The sequence below is a fragment of the Amphiura filiformis genome, chromosome 2 (assembly GCF_039555335.1).
Source record: "Amphiura filiformis chromosome 2, Afil_fr2py, whole genome shotgun sequence".
Lineage (NCBI taxonomy): Eukaryota > Metazoa > Echinodermata > Ophiuroidea > Amphilepidida > Amphiuridae > Amphiura > Amphiura filiformis.
This window is the reverse complement of record NC_092629.1, coordinates 17,740,099-17,763,187: the sequence shown is the minus strand read 5'-3', so window position 1 is coordinate 17,763,187 and position 23,089 is coordinate 17,740,099. Positions and strand designations below refer to the sequence as shown.

General features: G+C 37.6%; 1 protein-coding gene across 1 annotated transcript in view; it reads left to right on the top strand.

Annotated features, from left to right (window-relative positions):
• Positions 1-23,089, top strand: part of LOC140138705 (uncharacterized) — a 108,141-nt gene that overhangs the window by 64,998 nt on the left and 20,054 nt on the right. Inside the window, exons 13-14 of the mRNA XM_072160458.1 lie at positions 8,069-8,371; positions 15,542-15,811. Of these exons, the coding sequence (XP_072016559.1) occupies positions 8,069-8,371; positions 15,542-15,811 (573 nt within the window). The remainder of the gene's footprint in view (positions 1-8,068; positions 8,372-15,541; positions 15,812-23,089) is intronic.

Sequence of the window (23,089 nt, the reverse complement as noted above, 5' to 3'; positions counted from 1 at the left end):
ATTGATATTTATCAGTCCTCCAAGTTAACTTTATAAATCTAATGATATGTATTTGACAATTTTGACCTTTCCAATTAAAGATATGGATTTTTTTCCCTAACACAAAAAAAAATAGGTCTTTTGGGGAAAAATGTATATCTTCAATATGAAACGTCAAAATTGATCGTCGGCTTTTCATCCCAGCTACATACACATTAAGTACATATCATTAGATTTATATCAAAAAAGTAAAAAATATCAAATTTTATAATTTGTCATAAAATTTGTATTATTTCGCGAATTTCAAGAAATCAAAATTATTTGATATCAGAAGGACATTCCTCGTATTCAGGTCTGGTGTACTCTCAACTCCCACAAAAAATACTGTGCAAACGTTAATATCCGATTCCTTAAATGAAAGAGCACACTATATTTTCCATTATACTAGATTTATTTAAATGAGCAATGGACAATCCTCTTTAAATTGCGAATCATGTGCAAAAAGTTGTTTTGTAATACGGTATGAACAACGACTTTGCTTAAAGGAGTATTTCGTGATCCTAGCATCCTCTTTTTATGACATTTTCAGTAGATATCCACGAAAAAAGCTTATTCCCAAAATTTCAGTTGATTCCGATTGTGCGAGTTATGCATGATTATATAGATGGCGGATACCTTCAAAATACGCCCAAGATAATACCCCTAACCTTATACGTCTAAGATGCAATCTTAGACGTCTAAGATGCATTGCAATCTTAGGCGTCTAAGAATTTCGTGGCATACTTAAATCAACGAATCACAGGACCAGAAATCCCAAACAACCAATCATCTTAGGTGTATTCAATTATTGACCAATGAAATCTTAGACGCCTAAGATTTTACACGCCTAAGATTTCTTACACGTCTAAGATTGATATTTTAGTGGTGGACGGTATCACCAATGTGATAGCTCGCCTAGCTCACATAGCACCTTTATAGAAGACTTCTAGCAGCTCGTATTACAGATAGCCTACCATGCGCAGTGATCCATCATAAATATTCTTACTAGTCCCGTGACTTGAAATAAGTCTACGGCTCTAAGGGAACAACCCAGAAGTTCGATGAAGCCCTATAAACGAAAGTCCTTTCGTTAGAACGCTAACCCCCTCCCCCCCCCTCCCCTCTATTAAACGTTAGTGTCAAATATCGAAAATTCCAACCCATATTCATTGGGCATATGGCCGTCGCTTTGGTCGATGGGGTTGTGGAGGGGTGCGACATTGCTGGGATATTGATCACGTGTAAGAAACGATAATTCCATTTATTTCGAAATATCTTTCTTCATAAAAATTAGGACTTGCTGGATTTTCAAATAAAAAGAATCAAAGTGCGGTAGGCCTACAGCTGCTTTAAAAAATGGACTTGCAAGTTGCAGGTTGCGAGTACTGCACTCTATATTTAGTTGAATTCATTTTGAAGCAACCACTGTAAAATGTCACTATCGTAATTCAGAAAATACTAAAATTTTACAATGTATAATTATATGAAATCCTTTAAAAAAAGATCAACTTTGACCGATGTTTTAACTACTTCTTTACAAACGTAATCGGACTTTTTGACCCCCCTAACGAAAGGACTTTCGTTTATAGGGCTTCATCGAACTTTTGAGTTGTTCCCTAACACTCAGGCTATCATGGTCAGTGGTGTTTAATAAACACACACATGGTCTGACCACTGACTTCTACACAGCGGGTCTGACCATGCGGTGTGTCAGTCACAGAAAGGAACACGTGAAGACCAGCAAACGTAGCGGGAAGCGAGCAGATTCTTGGACACCTACCAGTATTTTGTAACTCAGCCGAGATTCTGCTTTGTGCGATAAAAAGGGAATTAAAAAAAGGTGAAATTTAATATTTTAAAAAGGATAAACTATTTTGAAGAAAAAAAGTTAATATTAAAAAAGGGGAATTGAAAAAAGGGGAAATTATTTCAAAATAGATAAACTATTTGATATGTTAACTATGTTAATATTTAAAAAAAAGGGGGAATGAAAAAAGGGGAAATTGTTCCAAAAAGAATAAACTACTTTGGAAAAAATATATGAATGAATGATAAAAAAAAGATATTAATATTTTTAAAAGGAGGATTAAAAAAAATTAAAAAGAGGGGGGAAATAAAAAATGGGGAATTAAATAAAAAGGAAATTTAAAAAAATCGGGGAATTGAATAAAAAAAAATGAAATAAAAAAAATTGGGGAATTAATTAAAAAAGCGGAATTAAAAAAAATCGGGGAATTGAATAAAAAAAGGGGAATTAAATTTAAAAAAATCGGGGAATTAAATTTTTAAAAAAGGGGGAATTGGCGGAGTTGTACACCGTAATATAGGCCTAAGTTTCGAATATTTTATTCACTATTATCAGGCAGAGGATGTTTAAAGACATTCCCACAACCCAATGGGGTTTCTGACCTTGTATGTCTGGCTTTTGTACGCATGTGGTACAGTTGATCATACCTTGCATTGGGATTGTGTGCAAATATCTGGTGTTTTCATCCTATTATTTAACATTCAAAACATCGAGACTTAGGAATAAAATTAATGCAGTGGGACAATATGATTGTTTCCTGTAAAAAAATCAAATATCAGTCATAAGTCTCAACTATTAGCTCGTTGGCTGCAGTTTTAAAATTACCATTTTGTGTGTGTGGCAATGGGGACTTTGTCTTTAAAATTAGGTTATATTGATCAAATTTCCCAATCATAGTGCATTGTAGGAATGCATTTAAGCCTCCTCTGATTATCAGGGAAGTGCCATTATAATCCGGCCGAATTATGGCTAATCGCCGCCCCATTTTTGTATCAGGTAGTGGGCCTAGATCAGTTTGACCAAATAGCACGACCGCCAACCATGCCAACACAGTCTGCAGCATCATCTACAGGGTCTGACCAACAACAAGGGGCACACCACTAAATCCTTCCGCATTTAGTATAACCTTGTATAGTTCCGGTTAAAATAGCGCCTGAGCGAAATGTTTGAGCCTCTGGAGGGTACTAAATTTAAGTGAATCGTGCTTGTTTTTATGAAAAGAATAGAATAAGACCTCAATATTAAAAATCTTGTTCAAAAAATGTTTCAAATCGATTGTAAATTAGTGACAGGCTGTCAGAATAATATCAAGGCCGGAACTGGTAAGGAGGCGAAATTGTCGGCTGAAATTCGTGAGGGCGCTGTTCAGGTGCCCGTAGCTCAAAAGTTCGACTGGCTTGGTCACAAAAAAATAAATTTTAATTAAATTTCAGACTTTATACTTTAAGAAAATCCATACAACATTTTCGGAACTAAGGGTAGAAAAACGAATTTACTTTCTTGTGTTTTCAATTGGGACGATTATTTAGTGGTGTGCCCCCACAACAGACGCCAGTGAGAGCATCTCTACAGCGTCCGTCGTACGTTTTGATCAAATTTGCGATACCGTCCATCACTAGTCACGGTCAAATGGTCAATCTTGGACGTCTAAGAAAAGCTTAGGCGTGTAAAATCTTAAGCGTCTAAGATTTCATTGGTCAATAATTGAATACGCCTAAGATGATTGGTTGTTTGGGATTTCGGGTCCTGTCATTCGTTGATTTAAGTCTACCGCAAAATTCTTAGACGTCTAAGATTGCATCTTAGGCGTCTAAGAATGCATCTTAGACGTCTAAGAGTGCATCTTAGACGTCTAAGGTTAGGCGTATTATCTTAGGCGTATTTTGAAGGTATCCGCCATCCATATGATTATGTGTATTACACTACTCCATAGACAATGTGTTGTAGTTCTGGTATACCAGAAGTTCCAGAACGAAATTCAAATTTCACGATATCTTTGCTAAACGAATTAATCTGCAAGAAATTTTTGTACATAAACATTATGTAGCAAGTGGTTTCCAGTGATATAAAAATCTCAACTTCTTTTGAGAAAAGTGGGGGGATGAGGCTGTGGATCACGAAATGCCCTTTTAAGGAACGCTTAGAAATTCATGTTACTCATCACCACAATGCATATAATGGCAGCACACCACTAAATTTGGTGTAACCCTTGATAGTCCCGGGAAACATAGGTCGGTAGTGCAAACAAGTGGGTGTCCCTTGGGAGCAAGATGAGTAACCATGATTGTTTATTATAATTAAATCAAAAGATATGCAATTGGTAAATGTTCAGAATATCACAAAATGGTGCATCTTGATCTGGTCAAAACGTTTGGCTCCCAAAACTAATCCGCGTACGGACATGGTAAGGAGGCATTCGTGCAAGCTGAAAATAAGGGTGGCGCTGTTCAGGTCCCCGTAGCTTAAAAGTTAGTCTCAACTTGTGTCAAAAAACCCATTTTCAATTAAATTTTAATCTTTATTTAAGACATTGGTGGTACCAAAATATGAAAAATGGTTTTACATGGGGTAGAAAAACAAACTTATTTCAATGGGAGTTTATTTAGTGGTGTGCGCCCTAATCAGACTGAGGGTATACATCAGAGAGTTGATATTCTTGAGAGGGCACTCTATTCACGTGGTTTCTTTTCCAACGCTAAAAGATCACGAATTTTGGTTGTTTGCAAATGAAAAGTGTAGGAACTATGAATTAATGAAAATAATGAATTATGAATAATTTATTAGGTTTTTCAATGCACTCGCCTCGACCCATTAATACATATTATCTGTATTATCAAAGTACTTGGAATAGCAATCCGGTGAGTTCACTGAACTACGCCCTAATACTGATGGCGTTTTAATGGCGTTTAATGGCGCTAATCCTCTCCATACACAGATGAACAAATACAATAGATGAAGGTCAACACGTATGACCTCCTATGTGACATGTTATATGTGATGTACAAAAACCTGAATATCATAAAGATCAGTATTCGTGTGTGCATATGAACTGCACATTTACGTTGCTAGATATTACTCATTATATATAATGACAAATATTGGTATTATGACAATACGGTATACATTGTATATAAAACGACTAATAGATCCTACTATCATGGCGTCAGGTCAATGTTCATCATACCCCGTATGTTTCTTAAAATTCATTCATATTTGAGACAAATTGCTGTGCCAATTTTATTGGTGCACAAGTAGATCCGTGTTTTTTTTAATTTTCATTTCCTTTTAATGAATGAATTAAGGTTTTCCACTGCACGGTGGCCACAAGGGTGATACTAATTTTAATGCTATATTTTTAAAACGAATACGTGCTCCCGGTTGGCTCTATAGCGATTTCACAGAAAAGCTATTTCTAGTGCAATGCTGCGTCGGACTCTAGCTGAGAGCGTAGCCTAAGTCATTCCGGACTCCAAAAGGGCTCTCCATACACAAATGAACAAACACAAGGAGGGTAGTCTCCTCCGTGACCGGCTTGATTTCGATGGAGCGGAACCAAATTGGCTGCGGAGGAGACGGGTCATTTTTCCATGCAAATTTTTCAGTGTCAGCCGCCTGGTATACATGTAGTGCTGGTTAGAGAAAGCAGGTGATTAGTTAGGTGAAAAAGTTCAATTTGGTGACCACTCTCTGGCTAGTAAGGTTTGACGATTGATTCGACTTCTATGGACCATTTAGAGAAAAAATAGGCACCATGTCCCTCGCGAAAATCCCGGCATTTTTCGCTAGAGGCCAAAATCCAAAATGGCCGCCGCCACCATTTTGAAAATTTAAGTTTTGAACCAGAGCACCTATAATCATGCACAAAGACACTTTTTCGGATATGTCGAGTACAAGGATTCCGATTCTGACATTAGTTTGACATTACAGCATCATTTTCACCCAGAAATCCAAGATGGTGGCCGGCACCATCTTGAAAAATTTAGTTTTGAACAAGAGGACCTAAAATCGTGTACAAAGACACTTTTCCGGATCAGTCGACCACAAGGATTTCAAATTTGACATTACTTTGACATTACGAACCCCATATTTACCCAGAAATCCAAGATGGTGGCCGCCGGCGCCATCTTGAAAAAAATAAGTTTTGAACCAGATTACCTAAAATCGTGTACAAAGACACTTTTTCCGGTATGTCGACCCCAAGATATCCGAATCTGACCTTAATTTGACGTTCTAACATAATTTTTGCCCAGAAAATCAAGATGGCCCCTATTTGGTAGAGCGTAAATGTGATTTTTGAATGAGAGCAGAAGCATAAGTGTGTAATTTCCGCCTTATCTGGGGTTCATGTCCCTTATATGGGGTTTAAACTGCCTTATCTTGGGGTTACATCCCTTATCTAGGGATAAGGCGCCTTACATGTGGTTTTGACGGCCTTATCCTGGGTTTACGTTTCTTACCTGTGGCTAAGATGCCTTAACCTTAGCATATCGCAGTCTAAACCCAGATAAGGCATCTAAACCCCAGATAATGCGCCGTAACCCCAGATAAGGGACGTAGACCGCCGATAAAGCAGTCCAAACCCCAAATAAGGCGCTTTAACCCTAAATGAGTAACATAAACCAAAGATAAGGCATCTAAACCCCACATAAGGTGCCTTAACTCTAGATAAGGGTCGTTAAATCCCAGATAAGGGTCGTAAACCTCAGATAAGACATCTAAACCCAAGATAAGGCGCCTTAACCCCAGATAAGAGACGTAAACTCAGATATGGCAGTCTAAACCCCCGATAAGGCGCCGTAACACCAGATAAGGGACGTACACCTCATATAAACCAGTCCCAACCCCAAATAAGGCGCCTTAACCCTAAATAAGGAACATAAACCTAAGATAAGAGAAGTAAACCCCAGACGGCGCCTTATCTGGGGTTTAGACTGCCATATCTGAGTTTACGTCTCTTATCTGGGGTTAAGGCACCTTATCTTGGGTTTAGATGCCTTATCTGAGGTTTGCGACCCTTATCTGGGGTTAACAACCCTTATCTAGAGTTAAGGCACCTTATGTGGGGTTTAAATGCCATTTCTGGGGTTTATGTTCCTTATTTAGGGTTAAGGCGCCTTATAGGGTTTAGACTGCTTTATCTGGGGTCTACGTCGCGTATCTGGGGTTACGGCGCATTATCTGGGGTTTATATGCCTTATCTGGGTTTAGACTGCGATATGCTAAGGTTAAGGCATCTTAGCCACAGGTAAGGAACGTAAACCCATGATAAGGCCGTCTAAACCACAGATAGATAAGGCGCCTTACCCCTAGATAAGGGATGTAAACCCAAGATAAGGCAGTTTAAACCCCATATAAGAGACATGAACCCCAGATAAGGCGGAAATGACACACTTATGCTTCTGCTCTCATTCAAAATTCACATTTATGCTCTACCAAATGGGGGCCATCTTGGATTTCTGGGCAAAAATTATGCTGTAACGTCAAATTAATGTCAGATTCGAATTTCTTGTGGTCGACTTACCGGAAAAAGTGTCTTTGTACACGATTTTAAGTAATCTGGTTCAAAACTTATTTTTTTCAAGATGGCGCCGGCGCGCCGCCATCTTGACGCCACCATCTTGGATTTCTGGGTAAATATAAGTTCGTAATGTCAAAGTAATGTCAAATTTGAAATCCTTGTGGTCGACTTATCCAAATAAGTGTCTTTGTATACGATTTTAGGTCCTCTTGTTCAAAACTAAATTTTTCAAGATGGTGCCGGCCACCATCTTGGATTTCTGGGTAAAATGATGCCGTAATGTCAAATTAATGTCAGAATCGGAATCCTTGTACTCGACATATCCGAAAAAGTGTCTTTGTGTAGATGTTTATAGGTGCTCTGGTTCAAAACTTAAATTTTCAAAATGGTGGCGGCGGCCATTTTGGATTTTGGCCTCTAGCGAAAAATGCCGGGATTTTCGCGAGGGACATGGTGGCTATTTTTATTCTAAATGGCCATAGAAGTCGAATCAATCGTCAAACCTTACTAGCCAGAGAGTGGTCACCAAATTGAACTTTTTCCCCTAACTAGATCGGTGTTCTAGTGGTTAAAGAACCGGCTTGCTTGGTAGTTTGATTGATTGATTGATTGATTGATATATTGGATCATCCAATTACTGATTGATTGATTGATTGATTGATTGATTGATTGATTGATTGATATATTGATTGATTGAAAGATTGATCGATTGAATTTACTTTCAGTTCCATCAGCTGCACCAATCACAAGTCTAATTCCTCCTATTAAAAGAACAAGTCTCCAATTCTCCTGGCTGCAAGCTGATTGCATGAAGCTTAACGGTCCATTCAATAGCTACAAATACCAACTAATGGACAGCAATGGTAACGTGCTAGCTGCAAAGCTGGTGTGGGATATGCAATACAAATATAATGTGACTTTCATAAATTTGACGCCATGCACAGATTATTTCTTCAGAGTTAGTGTTTCTACTGACAAGGGATTTGGATATTACAGCGAGCCATTAAACGGGACAACTGCGACTGCTGGTAGGTAACCCCAATTATCTAACAACTATTTTGATTACTTACAAATAGTTTACAAAGAGGGTTATAGTGTGTATTTAGCCAATCAGAGATATCGTAAGAGTGACACCACAAACTTACTACTTAATGCAAAAACTTTAATTATTGACACCAAAAACACTTTTTCATGGAAAGACAGGTTTATAGAATTGTCAAAAGCTTTGCTTGAATAATTTAAATGGGCCCGAAGTACTTGAAACTTAAATCTAGATGAGTAGAAATGTTGATTATGAAGAAAAGCAGAGTGTTAAATTTGCCATAGTTAAACTGTAGTAGTGGGCCCAAACAGTATTCCTGTGTGCGCCCGGCCGTATAATTGAGTATGCATGAATATAATAATGCAATGAATAAGTTTGAAATGTATATTTCAATATAATATTTGACACAATTATTATATGTAAAAAAAAATATGATAATAGTAAAGCTAATAATTATTCTAAACAGACCAAGGAAAAACGAGAACAAGACAAAACCCATAGAAAAGAAAAGGATGTATGAAAAACACATGGGATCAATAAACCGTGGTTAATGACGAAGGGCAGAGACCAAACAAGAAAAGTTTTAAAAAAAAAGAAACGCCGTTGTAAGGATGGCTTGAAGAATGAGGGAAATTGTGGGCAAGAGACAAAATATGAAATCGGTGGCGGACTGTCTCCAATTATCCATTATAGACATACCTAGTAACAGCCTGTCAAGTTTGCTTTCATGCCCTGCGGGGCTCTTCTATATTCGAACTCCATTAGATGCAAGTCTTTACTATGGATATCTGCGGCCTCAGCCCTGTCGTGCTTGTGACCTTTTTGTTTTTAAACTCAAACATTTCTTCTTTTATTTTTGATTTACAAAACCTTACGTAACCTTAAAATGGGTGTTGTTTTAATTTTAGAAAAACCTTGCGTAACCTTAGATACACTGAAAAACAATATCAATCTATCACTGCATTAATGATTCATATAATCATTTTAAAAGGATTTCTCCGGCAATCACAACATTATGCAATATAAGAAAAAATTTATCAAGCACGAATCACATGATTTTATTGAAAACAAGCTCATATTGAAAAAAAAAACGAATAAAAAAAACAGCACGAATCATGGCATTATTTAAAATTAACGCATTATTGACCATATAAAACTAATAAGAACAACCCTCTCTCCACACGCGATATTCAAAATTACCGGGCGCAAAAATTGTCTAATGCAATGACGTGACGTCCCCATAGATTAATATTATATAATGAAGGCTCACGACAATTGAGCACAAATACACCATGACAGTCGGTGCCCGGAAATTTTGAATATCGCGTGTTAAGAGACGGCTGTTTTATTAGTTTCATATGGTCAGTATGTGTTATTTGTAATTAATTCCACGTGATTCGTGCTTGATATTAATTTTTCTCAAATATAAGGCATAATGTTTTGATTGCCGGAGACTTCGTTTAAGACCAGCTGTAGAATGATTCATATGATCATTTAGTGACGTGACTAGGTTGGTTGTAGCGCAATCCTTATGCTTATAGACTGCACAAAAACTATAAATACGCCTATAGCTTCAGATCTAATAGGCCTAATTGTTTTCACAATATTGCAATATAGAAAGAAGGATGATTTATTTACACGCATTTTGATACCCCGTGCGTGCGTCCAATTTCGTTCAATACTAACAACACAGCAGTGTTTTTAAAGAAAATTACCCGAATTTAAAAGTTGCAGCTATTTGTATTGATTTGAAGTCAGCGCGAAGATAATGGAGGGTCTTTACGTTCCACAGTGCTTGCGTAATAACCATTAATCGCTGTAAACTGCAACTTGGCATTTTTGTTTAAAAGCACTACTGTGTTGTTAATATTGAACGTCATTTGACAATTGGGGCATCAAAATACGTATAAATAACTCGCCCTGGTTTCCATGTTGAAATATTGTGAAAACAATTATGATAAGGATAATGAACTGAGTGCAATGCATTTGTCAAGATAATCGCACGCGCCGTGGAGTTATTGCATTTAGCTCGAGCGCCGATAGGCTCGAGAGCTAAATGCAATAACTCCATGGCAAGTGCAATTATCTTGACGAATGCATTTGCACGAGTACATTATCCGTCATACACTTTGAGTGTATTAAAACAATAGGCAATATTAATTGCTGCATTCATTATATTAGTTTTAATATTAGGGAAAATATCTTACATTTTAAAAACACCGTCAGGCCATTGACCAGCTAGGTAGCATTTAACTGGTAAAGAAAATCAATCCCTGTATAGTTAGCTATCAATGGTATCGATTGCGCCATACGTCATACTTTAGTAACTTATTCACGCATGGTTTGTAACCAATTGATCCAATGTTGTGATCATTTAATATCGTGGTTTCGAACACAGAGAGCACTGAACCAGTTCACCTGGAAACGATCGATTTGGATGTCCGACTAGTAAGTACTACGGTGAATTGAGATGAGAGAAAAAAAATATCAATATCAACTGGACTTTATAGCTCTATAATTTGAACTTTAAAATCTACCTATATTAAAACACACGACATTGGGATTTTACAATTTGTTCAGTATTATAAAGCATGATCATGATATTATGCGCTAGTGTGTGTTTCCCGGGCCCGGCCATGTTATTTTAGATATAGGCCTACATGTATTTCATTTGTAAAATGCTGAATATTTTGCAATGGTGTCATCTTGTATAATTATGATCCACCTGTTTTTGGCCCTTTTTAATTAATAGAAGCTCGATTATTCTCATTTGATGTTTGATTTATTTGAGGTCATTAATCATAATTTATGACAATGATATTTGCAAAATAGAACACAGTTTGTAACTATACCATTTTAACACCACAGAATGTATATTCGTACTTTATTTATGGTATATATATCGAACAGACAATTATATAGTTATGTGACCTCTGTGTCGAAAGCGCCACCTAACTCTACTATGAGGGCGCACCACCAAATCACTCCACGATTTACGCACCAGTGAAATTCGGTTAAAATAGTCCACCGCTTATTTGAGCTTGTTGCGGCTTTATTTTCAAAACGTATAGTCAAAATTTGCCCATTTTCAGCTCATTTGCTTCCGACAAGTGTGTACATGACAAAATATGAGAAAAAGTCCCAATGTTTTATTTCAGAGATGGAGTTTTAGCGCGAATTTGGACAATGTCCGGTTTCGAAAATTGAGTGATTTTTTAAGGTTAAATTTGCACACTTTTTCTTTGCGGTAAAATAGCAAAAAAAGTAGATGGTCACCAATATATTCTGTTAAAAGAATAATATTCTATACATGATTAGCTTTAATTTGATACCAAACTTGATAGCTGAGTTACGTTTTTGAACTGCTGAGAGCGATCCAAATGTGCGTCTTTCCCTGTGTATTTCAATGGCGCATTTAATGGTGGTGCGCTCTCTTATAAAAGGCTTTCAATGTGTGTTGGGGGTGTACGCGCTTTTATTTCATACGCAAACGCTTTAAATGACTTTTGTGATTCATTTTAGGAATATTTTTGTTTAATTCATCCAAAAAATACAAGTCTGTGACGTTCAGAAAAGCATGAAAAATCACTTTCGTGAGTGTTTTTGCTGCAAATTTATACCAGATCAGAATAACGCATAAAAAATTTGTATTTTTGCTTCAATTGCCAATATCAGTAGGCCTTGTTTTGAAGACAGGGAAAGAGGAGGGGGGGGGTACTTTGACATAATTATGTAAATAGGCATATACCGTAAACGTTCGCCTAATGGCGCTTTTGGATTCTTAGAAATGTGAGAGCGCCATCCTTGTAAAATCTCAACAGCATTAGGATACGTGTATGTTAAATTGAGCAACCTGAGCATACAGAAAAAAATATCGTGACATGACCCAATACTTTAGGTCACTAGGTTAGTTGCAAGAGCAGCAAATGTTTTGGAGTTTCTTCAGGTATTCTTTCTCAAAGTGCCATTGGACTTAATTTGTAAATCGATTCATACATTATACCCAACTCATTTTGGTAAATCTTTTTATAACATTGTAATTTCTTCATATTTTTTAACATTCTTCAGTTCAAAATTACACTATTCTATTGTCTGACCGGTTAGCTCAGTCGGTAGAGGGTACGCCTTGAATGGTGAATGGTACTGGTTCGAATCTTGATTTCTGCCCCCACTTTTATGTGAAGAAGGGTCAAGAAATGTTTTTGGATTTTGTCCCCATTTTACGAACGAATATTGTGAATTTTTTTTAATTTAATTTAATTTTTATTTTCTTATTTTTAGATAAAAAGGCACTGCGAACAAACGGCAACAAAAACCGCTGACAAAATTTGCTCCACCTGCTACCTATCAATGCGTGATATATTCCACTACATTTAACAGTTCAACATGTTAAATGACCTTTGAAAAATAGAACGGCCTCAATGTTTCAAATTGTGTAACTACATTACTTTATTCATTTATGCATTATAAATGATCAGCTATTTTTTCTTTTCTTAAAAGGATCGAACCCAAGTAGATAAGACCATTGATTATATAACTATCAGACCACGAAGTAGTTACGTAACTCCGTGATGGTATCGGAACCAAGCACTGTTTGTATGGCGATCAGTACGATCACGCTATTTTGGTATGCCTTTTTTGTGTACTGATTGTTTCGATCGTGGTTCATTATTTAAGCGCGTGATCCTGTTGACATAGTAACATTACGTAACTTCGATACCGGGCTTCGATACTGAATAGTTGTTGAGTGCACATAATATGGAAAGCCATTGGGGTACTGTGTGCCTTCCAAAGCGCCTTATAACATGTTCTCATTGTGTTGTGGAATCCTAGCCAGTATTCAATGATAGCTATAGAGGCCTTGCGTTTATCGATTGGCTCCAAACAAAGGATTTGAACCGGTTCTTCCCCGTAATCATGGCGCAGTGCAGTCCATTCAATCAAATGTTGTCATCAACCTATTTGATCGTAGTGCATTTTGTTATGTGTGTGAGACGAACTGTCGCGGTAGATGCAATCATGCTTTTGTTGAATGCATTTGAGTAGTCCGCCATATTTACGGGATGATACGTCATATGCACAGCCTCTATTCAGTTTGTTCGTTTACTCATTCAAATTTTATTTATATCATTTGAAGACTGAGCCTATTATGATACATCCTCCGTGGAACAGTTTCAAACAAATATAGCTAGGGATTATTGGGGCAGAGGTTATCTTTTGAATCCTCTTAGAGGGCTATCATTTTTTTCGGAAGGGGGTCCCAAATTTACAAAAAGTCTCCGTCAATAAAATTGCACACCCCCTATTTTGGCAACAAAAAATTTATGATCCCAAACCCCAAAATTGTATTGAAAATCAGACTTTTTGAATAAAATAACACACTTTCTGTGGTCATCGTGTGACTCCTACATTTTGGTCATAAAACATTTTATGACCCCTCCTATTATTCTTTCCAAGACTTTATGACCCCCGTATATTTGGGACCCCCCCCCCCTTCGAATAAAATGATATACCTCTTATGACCACTGATGCATAGGCAAGGACACTCGCGCGAATTGAAAGACTTGTCGCACGCGACAATTCGTCTCACACACATAACAAATGCCTATATTAATCAAATAGGTTCATTACAACATTTGATTGAATGGATTGAGTTGTAAATGAAACGATAAAAACAAAGAATCATGAAAAAAGACACATACAAGATAAAATAATTTAAAATTATATAAACAATGTTAAAAATAAAATCAAGAAAATAGAGAATAAAATTTCCTCAAATCAGAAAAAAAACCATTGACAGACATCATAATCTGTCAGAAATTACTGCATGAGATTCGAACCATCAATCTTCTCCACAAGTTCTCTTTATCCTCGCACTATAGTCTAATGCTCTGCTCACTGGGCCACAACGTATCAGGTGAATGATTACCGCATTATCATGAACAAGTTTGTTCGATCTTGTTCATAATTGTATGTGTCGATAGGTTTCACCCTTTAACTACACGTACCCTTAATAAACAGTGATGATAGTCGGCTTTTACAGGGATGGCGCTCTCTCATTTCCATGAACTCCATAGCGCCATTAGGCGAACGTTTACGGTATTGAAATATTCAAACCATGAATACACACATTTTGTACTTTTCACAACTAAAAAATTAAAATTAGAAAGTATCTTTTGGCATCAAACATTCACTTTTCTGTCCAACATCTGCAAAACTCTGCGTGTTGATGAACATGTTGAAATTTGGGTCTTTTGGTGACTCCGAGCTGATTTTTGGAACATCATTTCTTCCGAACGGAATGTCGCAGAGGGATGAAATCTTGCAAAATGACTAGAAACTGTCTCTAGTTTACCTTAAAAAGTAAAAAATTGGATTTTAATAACTATTGACGTTTATAAGAGGGCGCACCACCAAATCACTCCACGATTTATGTACCAGTGAAATTCGGTTAAAATAGTCCACCGCTTATTTGAGCTTGTTGCGGCTTTATTTTCAAAACGTATAGTCAAAATTTGCCCATTTTCAGCTCATTTGCTTCCGACAAGTGTCTACATGACAAAATTTGAGAAAAAGTCCCAATGTTTTATTTCAGAGATGGAGTTTTAGCGCGAATTTGGACAATGTCCGGTTTCGAAAATTGAGTGATTTTTTAAGGTTAAATTTGCACACTTTTTCTTTGCGGTAAAATAGCAAAAAAAGTAGATGGTCACCAATATATTCTGTTAAAAGAATAATATTCTATTAATGATTAGCTTTAATTTGATACCAAACTTGATAGCTGAGTTACGTTTTTGAACTGCTGAGAGCGATCCAAAAGTGCGTCTTTCCCTGTGTATTTCAATGGCGCATTTAATGGTGGTGCGCTCTCCTATATAGTTATATGAAAGTAGTATTTCTAGTATTTGAGCGTGCACGTATTATCTAGAATATATTGTTTAGCGTGCGGGTTTTAGATAATGCATTGTTTAGCGTGCAGGTTTATATAATTTGGGCTATGAAGGGTAGTTCGCAAAAATAATGCACGGGAGAAGAATACATAACGATGAATAGAAACGGGCACTAGAAGTGTATTAGTAGGTATTGGCTTATTTATAACAGCTGAGTTACTTTTTCTGCAGACTTTAGATTGTTTTCATTGTTATGCTTATCCCAGGTATTGAACGTCTTAGTAACACCAAAGTAAACCCAAACCAGAAAACAGTTTTCACCTGTCTTGCAACTGACAACCCAGTACCTAGCAGAGAGATAGTGATTTTAGAAAGGCTGGATGGGGGAACTAATGGTATCACATATAAATCAACATCAGTGACTGGAGAGACCAGGTCTGTGTTGTTTGATGTGAACTCTGTGGCTGCCAGGGAGAAGATGGTGTGTCGACTCATGGGGACTGAGTGTGGCAAACAGATACAAGCTAACACATTTGGTAGGTTGTTTGTTTCCCGGTTTGTTTGTTTGTGTAGTCTTTTGTTTGAAACGAGTGTGATGGTTACCTGTGATAATATCGTTAGGACTCGAATCCACGTTGTTGGACTCGGACACAACTCGGATTCGGATAGAAAAGACTCCGACAGGACAGAGTCCAGTCCAATCAGTGTTAAACTGGCAATCTGCAGTCAAGTATATGCAGAATGGGATTGGTTTAACATCTGTTTGATATCTTTGATATAAAATCATAAAAATGTTGAACATTGTTCAACTGAAATTTTGGAAATAGTCTATTTTTATGGATACCCATTGAACCATACATACCCTACAAACAGGCTGCTGAAATCACGAAATACCCCTTTAAGATGATTTATGAGTAAGGGAAGGCAAGACAAGGAAAACATTGAGAAATAAAAGGAAGAAGAGGAGAACAAAAGAGGAAACGAAATGCAAACATAAAGATGAAAAAGAGGAGAAGAATTCACTACTTCTCCAGCATATCTATTCACAAAGGCAGTTTGTAGGCACATCTGTATGGATGGCGGATACCTTCAAAATGCGCGTAAGATAATTATGCCTAACCTTACACGCCTAAGATTGCATCTTAGACGTCTAAGAATTTCGCGGTAGACTTGAATCAACGAATCACAGGGCCATAAATCTCAAACAACCAATCATCTCAAGTGTATTTAACTATTGACCAATGAAATCTTAGACGACTAAGATTTTAGACGCCTAAGAATTTCTTATACGTCCAAGATTGATCAAAATTAGTGGTGGACGGTATCATAATAATTAGAAAGATCACAAAAATACTATCGCGACTATAAGCAGCTCGTAACCTATACTATGTGTATGTGAAGGTATCTGATAGGGTCTGTGATGTGATCGATAAAGAACGGAGGGCAAATAATACCACTCAGACCTCTCCCCGTGGACCACTTTTCTGTTATTGCACAGCCCCTTAAAAGTTAGATATGCATAAAAAGTACCTTAAATGTTAGATATGCATAAAACAGTTTTATGGTCTATACCATAAAACATAAAACTTATCATACCAAGGAATCTAGTCAAAACTTTCTCAACATTGTCACACCGGTCAGAAAAAGTAGCTTACTTTCTTGTATTTTTACTACATGTACTTCAATGGGATATTATTTGGTGGTGTGCCTCCAAATAACACAGCAAGTTTATAAAGCGTCCGTCGTACATTTTAGGAGAATCGCGATACCGTCCACCACTATTATAGGTCACGGTGAATGGTCAATCTTAGACGTCTAAGAAGCGTGCAAAATCTTAGGCGTCTAAGATTTAATTGGCCAGTAATTGAATACGCTTAAGATGATTGGCTGGTTGTGATTTCTAGCTCTGTGATTGGTCGATTTAAGTCTACTGCGAAATTCTTAGACGTCTAAGATGCATCTTAGGCGTGTAGGGTTAGGCGTATTATCTTACGCGTATTTTGAAGGTATCCGCCATCCATACAGCTGGATCTCAAACGCGTAAAAGCATTGAAGTCAATTTACATATATAAGAGTGTATTAGGTAAATCAAAAAAGATCAAAGCGCAGTGAATTATAGCACAGATTCTATCCTTCTAGATTCTGTGTTTATAGTACGTACGCACATGCAAGCCTCACAAGCCTCAGTACACTTTACAGGAATTCACTGACTACTGTGGCCCAAGACATACCATATTGTGGCGGATTAGTATCTCACCACTGTCACCACTGTGGCGGAAACTATCTGGTAGCGAGCGTCTAAGGCAACTTGGTGATGACGTGGGCGTGCGGCCAACCCGCACAGTCTTATGAATACTAGTCACACTAATGAGTCAGACGAAGGAGTCGGATATATGTCATTGTTCTCATCATTTATTAGGGTTCTGGGCTGATCAAAGTGATCGGCTGGGAGCGGTAGTAGTGGTTATTGATGCAGAGAGAGAGAGAGGGGGGGGGGGAGGGTATGTCTTGACCAACCTGCCTCGACGGTCGCAGGGTACGGAAGAGCCCAGAATGATCGGTGCACCGGTTTATATACCCTGATATCACGTGACCCGAAATAACTGAAGGGCGCCTTCTCTCTTCTGAATCCATTTCCGCTACACACACCCTCCCCCAAACCGATCCGTCCCGGATCGTACAGAGTCGGGCCCGGGCGGGAAAGTGTGCGGTGATTGTATTTCAGAACTGATCAAATCACACGCAACTGAATCTGTCTAAGGATCGATCACTTACGCCTAATCGGAGCGGGGATCACCAAAAGAGCCAGACAAAGACATGCAAGAGCATGAGGGAGGATACAAACAGATCAGCCATGATCGTGCATTACCCTCACCGGTGCCCATACACATTGCTCTCGGATTCAATCGGCGCTCCACTGGGTCCAAAATCCGGAGTAAAAGATGTTTCCTTAAAAACAATCATCTTTATATAATCTTTAACACTCTATATAACATTTTGGGAGAATTCTTTGAATCTTGTACAACGTAATTGGCCTATCAATAATCTCCAACTTTAAAATTACTTGTCATGCTTTGTGATATTGAATTGTTAAACAAAGCAGTTCTAAATAACTTCATAGCATGTATATTATATGCTGGTAATCTTTATGACATTATGGTTAGAAATCCGGAGTCGCCTTAAAAGACTGTATCATAGCTCCGGTACAAGCATCATCTCTAGTTATTACTCATCAAAAAATATTTGTTACTTCCACGATTACCTGTGTACAGTGTGATAAGTCTTTATTTCTACATCATTTACATCAAATGATGTGGTTTATATTTCACATCACAAGCAAATTATAGCTGTTTTTCAAAAAATTGAATACTTTATTCTTTAAATTTATTTGGAATGGTGGCAATGACAGGGTTAAACGTAAATTTCTACTTAATAATTATAGTGATGGAGGATTGCGAATGGTTGATATTGAGGCATTTTCGCAAGCACAAAAGTTGGTTTGGGCAAAACACTTACTGGACCCTGAATATAACAGTTTTTGGAAACATTTGGAGTTGAAGATTCTTGGTTCATTTCAAAGGGATACTTTAATTTTATGGAAGGCTGACGCTCCAAATTGTGTTCTTACATTATTAAAAAACACCCAATTAGCTGAATCGCTTAGGGTATGGTATGTGTATAGAGATAAGATGAAAGATAATCTTGAATATCAAAACTGCCATCTCCAAGATTCCATTTGGTGGAACAAAAATATTCGTCTCAAAACCAAGAAATTCTTTTTTTACCAAGATTGGTTTGACCGAGGTATTTGTGTGGTCGATGACCTTTACAGAGGGTTTAACATTGTCAAAACCTTTGAGGATCTTGTTATTGAGTTTGATATTTCCATTAAAGATCGAAGGAAATATAATTCACTCATGAATGGTCTCCCTGTTGATTGGTTTTACAATCCGAAGAAGGTGCAGGAAAGCATTTTTGATCAGGTTGTTGCAAGTTTGTTTGATAATGGTAAAATCACTAAATATTCTTACATGATCTTGAAACAAAATGATAGTCCCATTGACACTGAAAATTACTGGTTTGATGCCCTGAATGTTGATGATGTTCTGGATTGGTGCATAATTCATGATAATAACTTTTCTTGTAGTGTTGAAACCCAACTAAAGGCTTTTTACTTCAAAATCTTTCATAGGGCAGTCTGCACTAACAAATTTCTTCATAAGATTGGTAGAATTGATTCCCCACTTTGCTATTTTTGTGATAAATTTGATGAGACTCTTATCCACTTATTTTGTGAGTGTGATAAAATTATTCCTTTATGGGATAATTTGTGGGACTTAATTGAAAGCAAAACTGGTGAGAATTTGCAGTTTTCCAATTTTCAGAAGATGTTTGGTTTGGACATTGAAGATTCTGATCATAAAAATACTATTAATTTTCTTATCCTTTGTATGAAATTTTATATTCATAGATGTAAGTTCCAGAAAGTTGCTCCTAATTTTCAAGCCTATAAGAATTTGGTTAAGATTAAATTTAATACAGAGAAAAAATTGCTGAAAACAGAGGCAAATTGTCCAAACACTTTAAGAAATTTTCTTTTGATCCGAGTTCTTAAGAGGAATTTAATCTCCTGCTTTTCTTTGCATAAGTATTCAAATGTTTTTATTTTTTTTTTTTTTTGTTGTTTTTTTGCATCAGCCATAGATATTTCTACAGAATCTTTGTCTATTTTTTGAAAGGGAACAGTTACCATTCTTGTTTGTCTCTCTGTTTTGTTCTGTTTTTGTGTGAATGTGGTGTGGTGTGGGGATTGTGGGAGTGTTTTTGTTTGGGGATGGGTCTGTTGTTGTTGTTTTTTGTTAAAAACCCTGGGTATGTAGATTTGATCGAGTGTTTGTTCAACCATATGATTATGATGCCTTGAATTTGATTCTCTCTTGAATGTGATGTCTCATTTATATTTCAATTGACACTCACCGCTTATGACAGTGCTGGGATGGTCTTCGTTTTGTGCTTTTGTCAGGCCTGGTTCAGCTTCTGCTTTTTTACTATTCTTTTTCTTATGTCCTGGCTTCAGCTTGTGTGGTGTATACATCACAGCACTTGTGAGTGGTGGGTGTCAATAATTACAAGTGTAACTGCATATCAAACTTTAATTTGTGCTTAAAGGAATAATTGCATATTTGTTTATAATATTGTATGGCTGACATGAAGAAGGGGGCTGGTGGTTTTCTGTAACTTTTCTCCACCCACCAGTCCCAAGTACAGGGAATAAAAATGGAAAAACAAAAAAAAATTATAGGAGTGACCATTTATGGAGCCATCGCATCAAAGAAAGAGCAGGCCAGCGATGAGCAAGAACACAGGAGGAGCCTTCATAGATTGAACATCTATGACAGGCAACCGATCCTCGCTAGTGAACATACCCTTCACCGGTAGACTCCCTATCCGATCCGACGAAACCCCATCCGGAGCAAACAATGTCTCCTAATATCATTTAAAAGCAATCCTATCCTACAAAATCAACCTGATTAATTGTGTTAACAAAATGCAAGGCCATGCTCCCATAAATAATTTTACATGAATCTCTGCACATTGCAACTTTGGTACTCATGCATTATAATCGCGCTTTATAACTGTCTGACTCCGAAATTCCGGAGTTTAAAAACAAAGCCTAGGTGGTAATGTGCAGTGATCTCATCAAATCATGCATTGTAAACAAGCAACATAAGTGTACCAATCATCCCCGTTTCCAGAATCACCAGAAGGGCACATACTGTGGCAGGACGAATGATCCTTAACACCAGGGATCTAGCTTCCCCGCGTGTCCCTCATCGACTGATTCAATAATCAATCCGACTGATAACTAAAATTTCGGAATGACTGATCCACCAATGTGAATTATTGTGCAACATTAACATTTCACTTACGGTAGGCATTCCATTCATTCCTAGCTGCTTTCAGGAATCACCAGAGCAGCAGAAGGGCCCATACAGCGAAATGCAACGACATGGGAAGACTCCGACAAATCCTCAACCAATGCCCATACATGACACCAGGGATCACAACCGATGATCCAACAATTCCCGGAATCCGGAATAAATGGTTTACCACCATCAATGCATTTATATTGTTTAAACTAAACAATCAGATCTTCCAAACGCCAATACTTGTGTAAACTCACACAACAATTGTACAATTTCATAGGATTTCACTTTGTACACGAAATCATGAGATTATGCAGCAAGATATTTACCAATCACATATATTTAAACTTGCTCCGACATTCCGGAGGTTTAAAAGAGTCAAGTTTTGTTGGAGCAATAGACATTGTTAAATTAATTTGTTTCAATAATCAAGAATTATTATAACATTGTATTAACTAATGTTATGGTTTGGAAGGTGAAGATGGGATGAATTATGACCGGAATGTGTTGTGATGGATAGATGATGGAATGAGATGAAAAATGTAATGGATAAATGAAAATGGACAATCATATGAAATTTAGAACATTTTACAACTGGAATCACATCATTATTTTGATCATGCAAATTGCCAATCACACATTAGTTCACATTAATTCCCGGCATTTCTTGCTTGTTTCAACTTCTACGCCGGAGCAACTTCTCCGGATCATCGGTAATCATTCCCACCGGAGCAACTTCTCCCGGAGCCACGTATTTATTTCTCCGGATGCACGATGTAGGCCTAATGATCATTGGCGCCGGAGCAACTGAATAACATTCCTGGTTTTTTTTCACACTACACACTACACATATTCGCATGTGTTGGAAGCCTACCTCCAGTGTGCATAATTATCAGATTAAAAGCAGTTGTCGGCTCACCCTCAAAGTGCAGAGCTACATGTACATCGTATCATGTACTCATCTACTTAAGAATACCGAAGCCTACTCCGGCATGCACCTTGTCACCTCCAAGTCTGCATTATAATCACGGGATTCATCTACACGCTGTCACCTCCAAAGTCTGCTCTTACGTCGAATTCGAATTGCTGCTCCTTTCGGGGTTCTGCTTCTTTTAAATTCGGATGTCTGCCCTTGCTCACCCTCGCGCTTTATCCGCTGTCGAAATACTTCTAATACTACTTCAAAATTAATTATCACTGGTCCGGTTTCCTTTTCCGGACTCTGCTCCAACCACGGCATCTCAATTTCCTCGTGGGAGTCTGCTACCTTAATGCTCCGACCACGGCATATCCTCGTGGGAGTCTCTCATTACTGCTCCGACCACGGCATCACAGTTTCCTCGTGGGAGTCTCTTCATTTCAACTTGATTAACATTATTCGGCAACGGTGAAGGAGGACTATTTCCTGATCAACATGTACATATCCGGCGACAAGTTCATTCTGCTACAGTTCTCATTAATGTACTCCGGTGATTTTCTTATGATTTTTGAATTACTTTTCTCATTCGTTCTCTTTTTAGTGCTATCGGATGTAATCAATAATTTATCCGACGCTGTGCCACTTCCGTACCCTGCGGGCGAACGAACGACGCTTCTCTCAAACTGGTTAGGCCTACTGCATTATCTCTGAGTTCTACAGTATCCTGTATTTCTCGGCTCTCGGAGTGATTCATGATAAATCCGGCACTCCGGAGCAAGTCGTGATGAATCCGGCACTCCGGCTGTCTAAGTAACTCATGAAAAATCCGGCACTCCGGAGTAATTTTGCAATCGTTAATTCATGATGTTATTTCTTGTTGTTCTGCTTGTTCTGCTCCGTTTAGACTTGCAATCCCAGCGCTGCTCACCAATGTGGCGGATTAGTATCTCACCACTGGCACCACTGTG